At 51.6% G+C, this 14,841-nt stretch overlaps 5 protein-coding genes across 5 annotated transcripts; 2 read left to right on the top strand and 3 right to left on the bottom strand.

The window, feature by feature from the left end:
• Positions 1-65: 65 nt before the first annotated feature.
• On the bottom strand, positions 66-2,360 carry UHO2_01531 (putative adapter-related protein complex 1 beta 1 subunit; the record flags this gene model as incomplete). The annotated part of the gene is made up of 1 exon (XM_041553998.1): positions 66-2,360. One exon carries the CDS (start codon positions 2,358-2,360, stop codon positions 66-68), a length of 2,295 nt encoding a protein of 764 aa, XP_041409932.1.
• A 612-nt stretch (positions 2,361-2,972) lies between these two features.
• Positions 2,973-4,379, top strand: UHO2_01530 (putative rRNA (adenine-N6,N6-)-dimethyltransferase; the record flags this gene model as incomplete). The annotated part of the gene is made up of 2 exons (XM_041553997.1): positions 2,973-3,337; positions 3,740-4,379. The coding sequence occupies 2 exons, from the start codon at positions 2,973-2,975 to the stop codon at positions 4,377-4,379; spliced, it is 1,005 nt and encodes a 334-aa protein (XP_041409931.1).
• A 395-nt stretch (positions 4,380-4,774) lies between these two features.
• Positions 4,775-6,017, bottom strand: UHO2_01529 (putative serine/threonine protein phosphatase ppe1; the record flags this gene model as incomplete). Its single annotated transcript, XM_041553996.1, has 3 exons — positions 4,775-5,262; positions 5,355-5,694; positions 5,781-6,017. 3 exons carry the CDS (start codon positions 6,015-6,017, stop codon positions 4,775-4,777), a joined length of 1,065 nt encoding a protein of 354 aa, XP_041409930.1.
• A 1,014-nt stretch (positions 6,018-7,031) lies between these two features.
• Positions 7,032-10,776, top strand: UHO2_01528 (putative DNA-directed RNA polymerase III, 130 KD subunit; the record flags this gene model as incomplete). Its single annotated transcript, XM_041553995.1, has 2 exons — positions 7,032-9,180; positions 9,416-10,776. 2 exons carry the CDS (start codon positions 7,032-7,034, stop codon positions 10,774-10,776), a joined length of 3,510 nt encoding a protein of 1,169 aa, XP_041409929.1.
• Positions 10,777-10,973: 197 nt separating this feature from the next.
• Positions 10,974-13,889, bottom strand: UHO2_01527 (uncharacterized protein; the record flags this gene model as incomplete). Its single annotated transcript, XM_041553994.1, has 1 exon — positions 10,974-13,889. One exon carries the CDS (start codon positions 13,887-13,889, stop codon positions 10,974-10,976), a length of 2,916 nt encoding a protein of 971 aa, XP_041409928.1.
• Between the last annotated feature and the right edge of the window lie 952 nt (positions 13,890-14,841).

Below are 14,841 nucleotides of genomic sequence, written 5' to 3'. Positions count from 1 at the left end.
TCTTCGAAAACTTGCTTCAATGGTAAAACGATGGCATTGCGACATTTGAGCCCATGCAGTACCGCTTAGAACAAGCCAAGCAAGTTGTCCTGACCACTTTGTGTAGGCTTCGCCGTTGTTGTTTGCCCAGGACTAGGACTTGTTGTGCTCGGTGTCAATGGCGAGCCAAACCCAACATTCGTAGCTGGTGTCGCCGAGAGCGCCTTCAACGCCTGCACTCCACTCTGTGCTCCAGGCTCCTCTGCTCCTGGCGCATTATCAAACAAGCCCAGCAAGTCATTCAACCCACCACCACCTCCTACTGGAGCCGCCGCCCCTGCACTCCCACCCGAAGCCGTCGTTGGCGAACTAATACTAGCGCCCATCATCAGATCATCTAGTCCAGCCAAAGCACCTAGAGCACCAGCACCGTTCTTCGCTGCACCGTTGTTGGCGGGGATGTCGACATCGTCTTCGCCAAAGTCGAGCAAGTTTTCCGACTTTTGACCCTGAACGACGGTTGCGAGAGCCTTTTCGCGCGTAATTTCGTCTTTTGCTGCTTCTGCCTGACCGTTGCGAACACCATCAGCTCCGATCCGGGCTTTACCGATGAATGTTGCTGCTGGCTTATGATATGCGCTCGCCAAACTCGAGAGCTCTGAAACCAGCTCGTCCAGCACAGCCGGTGGAACAGTTGTTGTTGGGATGGAGATCGGTGGACGAGAAGCAAGAATAACATTCCTTCCAGCATTGGAGTCGGAAGAAGAAAGCAAGCGCCAATAGATGAATGCACGATCGCGTAAGTCTGGAGAATCGCATTCTTTGGTGGCTTTCTCCAGGACTTGTTGCACGACTTGCTGTGCTAGGCTGCTGTCTGGTTTCTTGAGGAAGGCTTTGACAATCGCGGTAAGCGTCTGGAATTGGACTTGGTAAGGCTCGTCTGTGAACGAGTCGAGGAAATGTGCGAGGAGGTCTTCGGCGTTGGAGATTTTGTCTGCGTACTCTCCGAGGATCCAGATGAGCGATGCCTTAGCTTCTGGCTCGTCGAGCTCTTCGAGGTTGGAACAGAGGGTGGGGATGATGCCTTCGTAGTTGTGTGGATATTTGCGGAAGATGTCTTTGATTACCACCACCGCTTCTTGCACCACGTAGCTAACCTTGGTGGCAATCAAATCGAGGAGTACGTGGACACACCTTTCAGCCGCAGCATCGATCTTGATAGCACACTGACCAATTGCCCTGATTGCCCGTCGAACAAAGTCAACGTCGACCTCGGATGCGTACTCCTTGAGCTCCGAAAGTAGCATGTCGACGTTGCGCTCGTTTGCGAGTTTGATCATGATCTCGACCTTTTCGAGCTTGACGTAAGATGGATCGTTGTACTTGCAGAAGAAGACACGGAGTTCATTTTGCAAGATGTCGGGACGCTTTTGCAAGATGAGGTTGATGTTTCTGAGTGCGACCCATTGCACCTCAGGAGCGGAAGAGATGAGGGTGACAAGAGGTGGTGCCATCTTGCGGACAAGTTGCTTGATGAGTTCGTCGTTGTTGCGGACCTTGGCCATGTGAATGAGGACAACCTTAACGGCGCCAAGGACGACACTGCCGTTTGCGTGTTGGAACTGAGGCATGACACGTTCGCAGATGTGCTCGGCTTGCTTTTCGTCCTTTGCACGGTAGCGAGCGAGAGAATTGAGAATGGCAATACGACCCCATTCTGTGCATTCGTTGAGGGCGATCAGGAGTTTGGCGAGGATGTCTGAGTCGATGACGAAAACAGCGGATTGTCCGGAAGGGTCGTTCTCGAGCGCAGTCTGGTGAATGTCGGTGAGTGCGGTAACAGCATTGGCGACGACCATAGGATTGCTGTCTCCGACCATGTCCTTGAGAATGCCTACAAAGCCGCGGTCGACAGCGAGTTCTGGTTTCAAGTCATACAACTTGGCGACGCAAATAGCAGCAGTCTTGCGGACGTATGGGTTCTCATCGCGCAGTGACTTTTCGAGTGGATCAGAAAGATAGTCGATGATCTTCTCAGCACGCAAGCATCCCATGGTCCGGATGGCGAGGGCGCGAATGAGCGGGTTGGGATCTTCCGAGTCCTTGACAAATGTGTTGACGGCAAGGATGACAAGTTCGGGTTGTGTTTTTGCATAGTTCATGAGGTAGAGGTAGACAAGCTTCTTCTGTTCCAAATCTTCTGTCTGCATGTTTTTAAGCACATCAGGGAAAAGACCACTGACATCCTTGCCGACGGTCATGTTGGCGATGACACGCTTGATGGCATCCTTTCTACGATCCCTGTATTCCGAGTTGAGGTCGGCCCGCAGCTCGAAGTTCTCACCCTTGCGGGGAGCATTGAAGAAGCGTGGTCTGCTCATGACGAGCTATGCCAAAGATGCCGATGGACCGGAAGCGACGATGGAATCGAACTAAGCTGAGCTTTCGAGCTGATCACTTGAGGTGGACGGATGTGATGAGACGATTGATAGACCCTGTCCAGCTGTCGATCAAAGGCGTCGATGGGTCAGGTGGTCAGCTCAGCACTCGATCGTCGGCACTGCTCCGATGATGACGAATAATGTGGTGGCGATGGACACGAGAAGAGCTGCGATCCGTTGAGCGTGGGAAAGACGTGAATGGGAGTTGGGAGTGTTGGTGTTGGTGATCTTCGGATTCGCCGAGTCGTTGCCACGCTGCAGCCTCACACTGCTGAGACACGCCGACACGAGTTGGCTGGCTCAAGCGCGAGGCCTCTTTACTAACATTCAAAAGTCGAGCAAAAATCGAAACATCGGTTCCGAGACAACCTTACCTTCTTGAACTGAGCTGCTGCCTCCTTTTTTTTAGCGGACCCTGCAAAACAAAGCAAAAACAAAATGTTGATTTTTGAAACTGTGTCAGGCTCAGGAAAATTTTGTCTCATGATAAGGCCGACAGTAGCTCCTCCTCGTCCTCTTCCCTTGGCACCATCACCTCGATCAACCTTCAGCATGCCTCGAGCAGTATCAGCAAAGCTTTCAAGGCAGCATGAGCCTTCAGCCGGCTTGCGTCCTGGCTCGGCTCGTACCTCCGGATCTAACCCAAACGCAGCTCATTCCTCGAACCAGAACTCGAGCGCCACCACCAAGAACCCCATCTTCAACACCGACAAGTTCGGTCAGCATATTCTCAAGAACCCTCTCGTTGCACAAGGTATCGTCGACAAGGCCAACCTCAAGCCTACCGATATGGTTCTCGAAGTCGGTCCCGGTACCGGTAACTTGACGGTCCGTATTCTGGAAAAGGCAAAGAAGACCACCGTCGTAGAGATGGACCCACGCATGGCTGCCGAATTGAGCAAGCGTGTTCAAGGAAAGTGAGTACAACACACCCTCGCTGCTAGAGAGCAGTCAAAGCAAGTAGTAGTAGCAACAGTAACAGCAGCAGAAGTGGTGGCATAGCAAGTCGCCCTTAAGTCACGCCACCACCGCGACCTTCATTCTTATCACCCTTCGATGACGGACCACCATCGTCCTCTCTACATGATGATCCAATTATTTACCATCTTTCGTACGAGCCCGACTTTGCAATCGGACAATGCGGCAACTTTCCAAGATAGCTGATTTTACTTACCAAGCTCTTTGCTCGCCAGAGACGCTGGATGAAGGGACACGGAGATTGGTAGAGGACTACTGCTGCTGTTACACAATTGATAACTTCACGGTTGTCAACTGTATACTGATTTATCGTGCTCTTCCCGTTTCTGCCACACTTGCAGACCCGAACAGCGCAAGCTAGACATTATGCTTGGAGACTTCTGCAAGACCGAACTCCCCTACTTTGACGTCTGCATCTCCAATACTCCATACCAAATCTCCTCGCCTCTCGTCTTCAAGCTTCTCTCCCACCGCCCCCTCTTTCGATGTGCCATCCTCATGTTCCAGCGCGAATTCGCTCTCCGACTCATCGCTCGACCAGGCGACAATCTCTGGTGTCGTCTCTCCGCCAACGTCCAACTCTACTCCAAGGTCGACCATATTATGAAAGTTTCCCGTAACTCTTTCCGACCTCCACCGCAAGTCGAGTCAAGCGTTGTTCGCATCACCCCACTCAACCCTCCTCCCGCCATTCCTTTCGAAGAGTTCGATGGTTTGACACGTATTGTGTTCTCAAGGAGAAACAAGACCGTCAGGGCCAGTTTCTTTGATGCGAGAGGTGTAATTGACATGTTGGAGAGCAACTACAAGACGTATTGTGCGGTGAAGGAGATTATGCCTGAGGAGGGTAACTTTGCGGATATGGTCAAGCAGATTCTGATTGATACCGCGTGTGCGGAGGATCGTGCGGCAAAGATGGATATCGATGATCTGTTAAAGTTGCTCGCTGCTTTCCATGAGAAGGGTATTCACTTTTCTTAGGCGCATTTATCAACCTCAGTATCCACTTCTGCTCTTCGCATCATCACGCTCTTCTCTTTGCACATTCCTTATACCCTGATCTTATGCCATGGTTAGACTGTTTCCATCTGTATTTGTACCTCACCTTCTGTCTCGCAAGCATCATTTCTTTCGCATACTTTCACTAGCATGTCAGGATGTCAGTCTTTCGTTTGACGTCGCGGCGTACCCATAGGCCATGTCGAATACCGGCACGTACAAGTTGAGATTGATTCGAGCTACAAATACACTGAGACATAGGATAGAGAGGATGCGGAAGTTCCGACATTTGACGAGCCGCATAACAGCATGACGGCTTTACCGGCCGAGATCTTGTCACTACAGCTCGCCGCTTTTCTTGCTTTCGTTTTGCGGGTTTAGAGGAAGTACTGGCTATGCAAAGTAACAGTCCTCGTTTGATCGGGTACAGCGTCAAAAATCTTGAAGTTGTTCTGTGTCGCTTCCCATGGTTTCTTTCCTCCACCTTGCCCTGCTTCTCCCTCTTCCCCTGCTGCTATTGAAAGCTTCTTTGTTGATTCTTCATCATCTTCCTCGCCTTCTTGCGCACCGGCGACGAGAGCCGATGCACCATCCTTGCTTTCGTAAGCGATCAAATCATCTACTGCGAAGATCGAAGCAACATTACCGCATCTATAGCAGTAATTGGGAGCTGACCAAACAGTCACGATGTTATTGTCGTGCATGAGCTTGTAGCCTTCTTGAACGAGCTGATGGGCACGAGCTATGAGAGAGAGACCATTGACGTGGTTGAACTCCTTTGTTACCGCTCCGCCGAATAACCAGCCGGCGCCGCGCGGAGATACTCGCCACGTATCAATGTCGTCTGGATCACTCCACATGAGGTCTACCACCACCAGTGCCAACGGAGGAAAAGTAAGAGATTTCATCAGCGTTTGGAGAAAGGGGAGTGGGAGTGGGAGAAGGGTCGGGACTTACCACAAAAAGCACCCTCATGAGGAACTTCCTGCGCTCTTGCGATGATTCTGATTTGGTCCAATGTTCGTACGTCTGGACTTAGACCTCCATGAACGCACAACACCCTCCCATCGATGATAGCTGCCAAGTTGAGGTAGTCGAAAACCTGACAGCAGCTCTTCCAGACATTTGCATTGCCATATTTCCGCTGACATTCATCGTAGAACCCATATACCTGTGTGATTTGTCGACTCTCGTGATTGCCTCGAAGCAGTGTGATGCGAGAAGGATGTCTCGCTTTCAACGCCATAAGTAACGAGAAGGTTTCCAGACTAAAGTATCCTCGATCCACAAAATCTCCCTACCAGAATCAAACAGTATAGCAATGTTAGTCTTGACTCCAAAAGAGATCCCGAGAAGAGGAGGGAAGGAGGGCTGCAGGCTTACCATAAAGACATAAGAAGTATCCGGAGGTTCTCCACCGACTCTGAACAGTTCGAGCAAGTCCCAAAATTGACCATGGATGTCACCGCATACTGTAACAGGACTATTGACCGGTTGAATGTTGCTTTCTTCCATGAGTATGCCTCTGACCATCTCGCATAATGCTTTGATATCGGGTTCAGGGAGGTACTTGCATTGTCGGAGCTGCTCTATCCATGTATCTGGATTGCCGACTGCCATGGTAGATGGTTCGTTGTGAGCTCAGCGCGCTGGTGGCCTGGTCGGTCTTAATACGATGCGTGATTGACGGACAGTTGAGGCTAGATGGAGCCGTGCTATGGAGAAGCGTCAAGACTGACAAGATAGGTCGCCCAGCTGTAGTGGCTGAGCTAAGGTTGCGAGTCGTTGTCGAAAAGGATACTTTTGTGTCGGATGGGATGCGGATTCGTTCGGATTTCAATGCTGGTGCTAATAGCCTCTGTAGCGACGTCGCTGGTGGGCGATGGTAGGGAGTGTTAGACTTGATGACAGATGAAAGAGATGAGGTGCTGACGGAGATAGCATTTTATCAACTGACGGCAACTTGTGTCCATCAAAAGACAGCGAGCGACTCTCTTGAGACCCTTTTTTGCCGGAGCGTGTGTGTCTGATCTTCGGCTTGAATCAGAAAGGCAGATCGGGAGATCGACATTTTTTTTCGCGGGAATCGGCAATGTAGAGCGCAGCAGAAACTGAGCTTGAGAAGGTCTTCGCGAAAATTTGGCAGCCACACCGCTGTTGAGGATTCTCAGACTTGATCCTTCCAGCCTATCCCTCTTGACCATATCGCACACCCTTCATCCTCGAGAACCGCTCTCTAACCGCCTTCCAGAGCAGCACTCTCCCCGCACTTCCGTACTGGCAGCTTCGGCCATTTCGAAGCACAGTCATCACCGTTTGAAGCCTTGCCAACAGCTAGCTCACGTCCATTCGAAGATTCTTCCTCCATTCGTTGCTCACGACCTCACCTGCATTCAACCACTTTGTCAACGAATTTGGCTTGTTCTGACGTTCACAAAGTGCAACTGAGCATACACTACGCTCGTATCCGTCGGCCGTATCATACTTCAGGAGGCAGCAGGGTGTGCTGTTAAGACCGCTTGCACAGCTCGCGAATCCCGCTCCGACCCGAACAACACCATAGCTGGACTCGTAAGATAGCAGCGGCCATTTGCAGCTTCGGCTCGGCAGGTGTCGCCCTAAACTTCACCAGCCATGACTCTCCCATCCAGCATCGCCGAGATGGCCCAAGCCACCGGTCACTTCCCCAACACAGCATCCGATGATCCCATCGCAGCACTCAAAGCAGCCAACTACAAAGGCAAAGGTCTCATGGACCCCATCAAATCCGTCGAAGACAAATGGGAGCTCGTACCCGCTTTCCTCCAAGTCAAAGGTTTAGTCAAGCAACACATCGAGTCGTACAACTACTTTGTCGACCATGATCTCAAAAACATCATCAAAGCCAACGAGAAGATTACTTCCGACATTGACCCCAAGTTCTACCTCAAATACACCGACATCACGGTGGGAGAACCACGCAGATACGATGGAGATGCATTGCAACGGCCCATCACACCACAAGAGTGTCGTCTTCGAGACATTACCTATTCGGCGCATATCTTTGTTAACATTGAGTATACACGTGGGGGCAAGATCATTCGTCGTAAGAATGTCGCTATTGGGAGAATCCCGGTGATGCTTCGCAGTAACAAGTGCGTTCTCTCCAACAAGTCGGAGAAGGAGTTGGCGAAGATGAGCGAATGTCCGCTAGATCCGGGAGGATACTTTGTGGTCAAGGGAACCGAGAAAGTCATTCTTGTGCAGGAACAGCTTAGCAAGAACAGGATCATTGTTGAAGCAGACACAAAGAAAGGTTCTGTTTCAGCGTCCGTCACATCGTCGACGCACGAGCGCAAGTCCAAGTCATACGTCTTAACAAAACATGGCAAGATCTTCCTCAAGCACAACTCGCTGCATGAAGATATTCCCATTGCTGTTGCATTCAAAGCTATGGGTATTCAGGCGGATCGAGAGATCTTGCAGCTCGTCGTAGGTCACGATGACATCTACAAGGAGCTCTTTGCTATCAACCTCGAAGAAGCAGCCCGTCTGGGCATCTACACCCGCAAACAGGCTCTTGACTACATCGGTGCTCGAGCTAAAGCATCACGCAAACCTCTCTCCATGCGACGTCCACTCTCCGAAGAAGCTCTCGACGTCCTCGCTACAGTCATCATGGCTCACGTCCCCGTCGAGAGACTCAACTTCCGTCCCAAAGCCATCTACATCGCTTCGATGGTGCGTCGTGTTCTCGTGGCTATGCAGGATGAAAAGAAGGTCGACGATCGTGACTACGTCGGTAACAAGCGTCTAGAACTGGCTGGACAGCTTCTCGCTCTACTCTTCGAAGATTTGTTCAAGAAGTTCAACTCTGACCTCAAAATCAACATCGATAAAGTCCTCAAGAAGCCCAATCGCACTGTTGAGTTCGATGCATTCAACCAGTTCCACTTCAACGGAGACTACATCACCGCTGGCTTTGTTCGGGCTATCTCGACAGGCAACTGGAGTTTGAAGCGTTTCAAGATGGAACGTGCCGGTATCACACACGTTCTCAGCAGATTGTCGTACATCGCAGCACTTGGTATGATGACGAGGATCAGCTCGCAATTTGAAAAGACGAGAAAGGTTTCAGGTCCAAGAGCATTGCAGCCTTCACAATGGGGGATGTTGTGTCCTTCCGATACGCCAGAAGGGGAAGCTTGTGGTTTGGTTAAGAACTTGGCTCTGACTACACATATCACTACGGATGTGGAAGAGGAACCAATTGCGAAGCTTGCTTTTACGCTCGGTGTGGAAGATGTTCATCTCCTTACCGGTGCTGAGCTGTATCGTCCCGATTCGTACATTGTGTACTTGAACGGTAACGTGCTTGGTGTAACCAGGTTCCCGCAACGGTTCGTGATGCAGTTCAGACGTCTGCGTAGAGCAGGTCACATCTCGGAGTTCGTTTCGATCTATACGAACAGCCATCACCAGACGGTGTATATCGCTTCGGATGGAGGTCGTATCTGTAGGCCGCTTATCATTGTTGATCCTGTGACCGGTCAGCCTAGGGTTACAGATTCGCATATCCAACAGCTCAAAGCAGGTATTCGCTGCTTCAATGACTTCCTCCACAACGGTTTGCTCGAGTATCTCGATGTCAACGAAGAAAACGACTCCAACATTGCTTTGTACGAACGAGACATCAAACCACGATACACGACTCACCTCGAGATCGAACCTTTCACCATCCTCGGCGCTGTCGCTGGTTTGATTCCTTATCCTCATCACAACCAATCACCCCGTCTGACCTACCGTACAGTATTCCAATCCCCTTCCTTTGCATGTTTTCGTTATCGTCGAGCAGTCGGACTAACCATCTCGTTTCACCGCGTCCTTTTTTTTTTTTTTTTTTTTTTTGATTTGTTTTCCTTAAAATTCATTTTTCGCGCACCACGCATCGTTACACCAACACCTCTTCGTCACCACTTCTTCGTCGATATTTTCTACTCATCGATGTACACCTCTTCATCTACTTCAAACGTCAACAGAGTGCGCCATGGGAAAACAGGCCGTGTCCGCGATCGCTTATAACCAATTCCTCCGCATCGACACCCTCCTCTATCTCATGGTCTACCCCCAACAACCCATGGTGAAAACCCGCACCATCGATCTTATTGGTTACGACAAGCTCCCCGCTGGCCAAAACGCAATGGTAGCAGTCATGTCCTTTTCGGGCTACGACATCGAAGACGCCCTCCTCCTGAACAAGGCTTCTCTCGACCGAGGTTTTGGTCGGTGTCAAACAATGAAGAAGTCTTCTACCATCCTCCGGAAATATCCTAACGGCACGCATGACAGGTTGGCCGATGCACCCGTGGATGAGAGTACGGGAAAACGACAGAAGCGGTATGACATTCTCGAAGCAGACGGCATTGCTGGTGTCGGAGAGCGGGTGGAGCAGGGAGATGTGTTTGTTAACAAGCAAACTCCTGTGAATGCGAATGACAATTCGAGTGCGGCGATCATGATCGGTGCTAGTAATGCTGCTGCTAGCGTAGCGTACAAGTCTGCACCATTGTCGTATAAGCCTCCTGTATCAGGGTATGTTGATCAGGTGTTGATTACGGATACTGATTCGGATCAGACCCTAATCAAAGCTTTGATCAGGCAGACTAGGAGGCCAGAGTTGGGAGATAAGTTTAGTTCGAGACATGGACAGAAGGGTGTTTGTGGATTGATCGTCAATCAGGAAGATATGCCGTTCAGCGATCAAGGTATTAATCCGGACATTATCATGAACCCTCACGGTTTCCCTTCTCGTATGACGGTAGGGAAAATGATCGAACTTCTATCTGGAAAGGCCGGTGTCATTACGGGTAACCTTCAATACGGAACTGCTTTCGGTGGTAGCAAAGTCGAAGATATGTCCCAGATCCTAGTCGATCACGGATACAACTACGGAGGGAAAGAAACCTTAACCTCAGGCATCACGGGCCAACCTCTGGAGTGCTATGTATACTTCGGCCCGATCTACTACCAACGTCTCAAGCACATGGTTCAAGATAAGATGCACGCCCGAGCTAGAGGCCCACGCGCCGTTCTCACCCGACAGCCCACAGAAGGTAGGAGCAGAGATGGTGGTTTACGCCTGGGTGAAATGGAGAGGGACTGTTTGATCGGATACGGAGCTACCCAGTTGTTGTTGGAGAGGTTGATGATTAGTAGTGATGCTTTCACTGTGCATGCTTGTCAGAGGTGCGGATTAATGGGATATAACGGTTGGTGTCCGTTCTGCGGGAGTGGGAAACATGTGGTCAAGCTGACCATTCCGTATGGTACAAAGTTGATGTTGCAGGAGTTGATGGCGATGCAAGTTGTACCGAGGTTGATTTTGGAAGATGCTGTCTAGCCGCCCGACTCTCACCATGCGTACTCACTCAAAGCAAGCAAGCAAGCATCGATTGACGTTGCTCACATTCAAGAACAAGCGGAGCCATGTGTGACTGTGTGATATTCGGTATCATTGACTGAATATTGTGCATACGGTGAGATAACAAAGAAATCCTTATCGGCAAGGAAACACTGCGAAGAGCCTATCGATGTTGACTAGAACAACCCCATCTCCCTCAAGAACCTGTCAAAGCTCAACTCGGCCATCTTCGGTAACTCCTTTACCGCCTCCACCAACTGCGGCAAATAGGGATGATCACCACCTCTGAACCTCTTGAAGATATCCAAATACTTGTGTAGGATCGCCTCGATCGCATAGCTTGGCGAAAAGGCTTTGTCCAAGGGTACGACACCTAAAGTTGTTGTTCCTGCCGTCCCCGCCGAGTTGTTTGATGGATGATCGATCGGGTGGTCTGTACTGGGCGGGCTTTGGTGTTGAGATCCATCTGTAGGTGGGGAGGGACCAAAGTACGGCCCAAAGAGAGTTGGGTCTGTTTTGATCGGATCACCTTCGAACGGGACTGACATGGCTATTGCTGGGTAGTCACGACAGACGATGACTAGGGTTTGAGCGATATCGTTGAGTTTGCGTGTAAGACCGATACCGTGAGCTTCCATAGATCGGAGGGAGAGGGAGTTGCATACGCGTAGCGTCTCACGGGCGATATCGATCGAATAGTCGATCCGCAAAGGTTCCTCGGGTGCATCAGCTGTAAGCAACCCATGACTCCGACAAGTCATCCAAAGTCGATTCAGTAACCATTGTCGAGTAACCTCTACATCAGCTTTCTGAACTTTCGACTTATCCCAATCAGATTTGCTCCCATGACCTCCGTTGCTGCTTGGATCCTCCATCTTCGTCCCGCTCTCCGAGAAGTGAGAGTTTCCACCATAAGAATGATGCCTGTGGTAGGAGCTCTCCTTTCGCACAGCACCGGAAGAAGAAGCTCTATCACAATAGAAAGACTCTTTCTCCTTCTGTTCATCCTCGTCACTCTCCTTGATCGCCCTATGCAACTGAACAGCTCGCTTGGCATCCAAATAGTCACATCCCGGACCAGGGCATTTCATATTCCAGCAATCGACGAACTTCTCATCCACCACATCGAACAGCCTGCTCTGCAAGTTGGGGAAGTCTTGCAACTGTGCTACGTCGAACTTTCGTCGGATCGAGTCAGTTGCCTTTCTCGGGTTACCCCTAAACGTAATCGATGAACCGGACTGAATAGCATAAGCTCTCTCCGTAATTGCCAACAGCAAATACGCTCGCAACCTCCTCTCCTGTTCGTCTTTGTACATATGCTCGTACGAAGATGTCTCGTGGATCCTGAGCAAGTATCCCAGCGTGACAGCCTCACGCAACCTGAACCAAGCTGCGTTCTCCTCTCCCAGCCCAAACAGCGTTCCAAAGATAAAGAAGGAGCACATGATAGCCTCCAACGACGGATGACTACCCAACAGCGCACTGTTTCTCATTTTGACCGACTCCTCCAACAGTCGCCTCACCCTTCGCTTGCGCGAAGAACTGTCGACCGGATCCGCCGAATCGACCGGCTGACAAAGCGCAAATGCACTGAGCGCAATCAACATCGCCCCCAGCTGTGGATCCGTGCGATGCTCTCCCCTGTCAATCTTACCAAAGATCCAAGCACGGGTGAAAACAGGCATGATCGATTGAAGACGCTCGAAGAAGATGGCAATGCTTGGGATTAGTACTGAGTCGGAGAGCGGATGAGGTTCGTTGCTGTTGAAATCTGGTTCGCTGTAAGTGACGGAGCCAGGAGTGGAGGAAGGGCCGCCAAGAAGTTGGCTGTTTTGACCGAGAACGTCGAGGAAGGTTTGTCTGCCGTTGTTGTAGGGGTCGTAGTTGTTGCTGCCGCTGCCGCTGTGGCCGTTGGGCTGTCCGGCCATTCCGTTGCCGGTGTTGCTTGGGCCATCCATGGGCATGCAACCTGCATTCATTTCGAGAAGGACATTGCGGCGACGATCGCTGCCCTCTTGCGGATTGAGGTAGGAGTCGGCGAGTGAAGTGTCGAAGCCAGGCAGGCGAAGGCTAGCGGCGACATCGGGTGCAAGCTCGGAGAAAGAGCCAGCTAGACCTTCTGAGAACGACTCGGAAGGCGCAAAGCCGAGGTTGGAGCCTGACGCTTGCGCCGCGCCTTGGCTGGCGTTCGATGGGTGACGCTGAGGAGGTGGAGGCGCACCGGAAGATGCGTGATGAGGTGGGACCTGCTGGTACTTCTGGTGCTGCGAGTAGGCGTGCGATGGCGAAAGGTGCGGCCGGTATCCTTGATGATGCTGGTGGTGGCTGGACGAAGAAGAGGTCGAGGGAGGCATGTTCGACGATGGGTATTCTTGTTGGCCGTATCCGCCATGCGAAGGGTATCGATGTCCGGGCGAGCGCGAAGAGGGACTGGACCAGTGCGAAGAAGGTGAAGGATGATGAGCAGAACCAGGCGCACCAGGAGGAAAAGGACCACCAACGTTGGCATCGTATCTGCCATAACCACCACCACCGTACGAGTTCCTTGACGAGATGGGCGGAGCATCGCGAGGGTAGAAACTGGATCCCATCATCGAGGAAGGCGAACCAGCGCTGGCAGGCATACCTGGCGGGCTCATCGCAGAGCTTCCAGAAGGTGGCGCGTAGTGACGAGGCGAGTGCGAGTGCGAGGCAGGCGGTCCGGCTCCTCCCGGTGGCGGCAAAATGACACGTAAGCCGGACGGACTGGGTGCTGTCATCGGAGCATGCTGATCGCTCAACGGCCGAGCATTGGATGGCGAATGAGGTAGGTCGGCAGCAGCCGGGTTGTGCCCTTTTCGAAGGAGATCGATACGTCGGCCCGACGCCTGTTTGCCTTTGGATGCTTTGATCCAAGTACAGTTGATGTTGAGACGGATGCAATTTTTGCAAGGATTGTTGTGATTACAACGCACTCGACGATGATGGCAAGCGTCGCACGCACGGAGCACCTTTTTGGGTTTATCCTTGGTGTCATCGTCGTCTTTTGCTGCGGCAGATCCGGAGGCTGCGGCATCATGCCGATAGTTTTTCGAGTCGTCTTTCGGCATAGTTGCGGCGCTGCGGAGCGAGACTGTCGATTCAGAGAAGCAGAAGTAGTGCTTTCAGGCTTGGGTACGGTCGCGCTCCCGATGTGCCCTCGGTGAAAGCGGGCGGCGTTGGCAATCGGATGCAGCGCCGAGGAAGGTGCAGGGGAGAGTGTATCCGAGCCGTTATGTCACAGCGACGGATATGATCAAAGAAAATGGTGAAGCTGCGACGGAATGACGTGCAGATGTCGGAAGAGGCCGAAAGAGGAAGAGGCGCTGTGATTGTTTGATGCGTCGTGGGAAGATGGTGTTCCCGTTTCTCGGAAGAGCCGATTGCTGCAGCCCACAGGCCGAGTTGTCGGATGCAAGCCGACAATATCCACTTACACGCTTCTCGAGACTTGCTTGAAGCAAACGGATGAATGCAGATCGGAAGGAAGCGATAGGATGGAAGTCGACGGTCCTGTCTCGTTGGTCCGATGGGAAGCGCTTAGCTGTCTACCCGACTTCGGATGCGATAAGGACCAGTGAGAGCTAGACGCTGCAGATACGGTGCTTCACTAGATGTGGCGTCGAGAGCGCCTGTTGCAAGAGGATGGTCTTGGCAAGCAAAGCAAGGGAGAGGAGGACAAATGGAAGAGAGATGATGGTCGTGTTCAAGCTGAATGCAGCAAGCAGTGCGGGGGCGAGGGCGGAGCGAGGCACGACCGAGATTTGTAAAGAGCGCGCATTGGTTGTGTTCGATTATTCGCTTGTGTGTCTGCGCAGCTGCGCCTTTCAACGTAGACCCTTCGATGGCTGCTGACACTCGCAGGGCAGGCGCGAAAGAATCAGTAAAAGTATGTGAGCTCTACTTCATTCTCACATACTTCGCCAACTTCACTTACCCGGATATGCACCATGTAGGCCCGAACTGATTGTCGCGATAGGCATCGGCATACCGGCTATCATACAACCAACAAAGTTTCCCCGT

The sequence above is a fragment of the Ustilago hordei genome, assembly GCF_900519145.1.
Source record: "Ustilago hordei strain Uho2 genome assembly, contig: UHO2_contig_02, whole genome shotgun sequence".
Lineage (NCBI taxonomy): Eukaryota > Fungi > Basidiomycota > Ustilaginomycetes > Ustilaginales > Ustilaginaceae > Ustilago > Ustilago hordei.
Note: the sequence above shows the minus strand (reverse complement) of the source record. Positions and strands in the feature narration are given on the sequence as shown.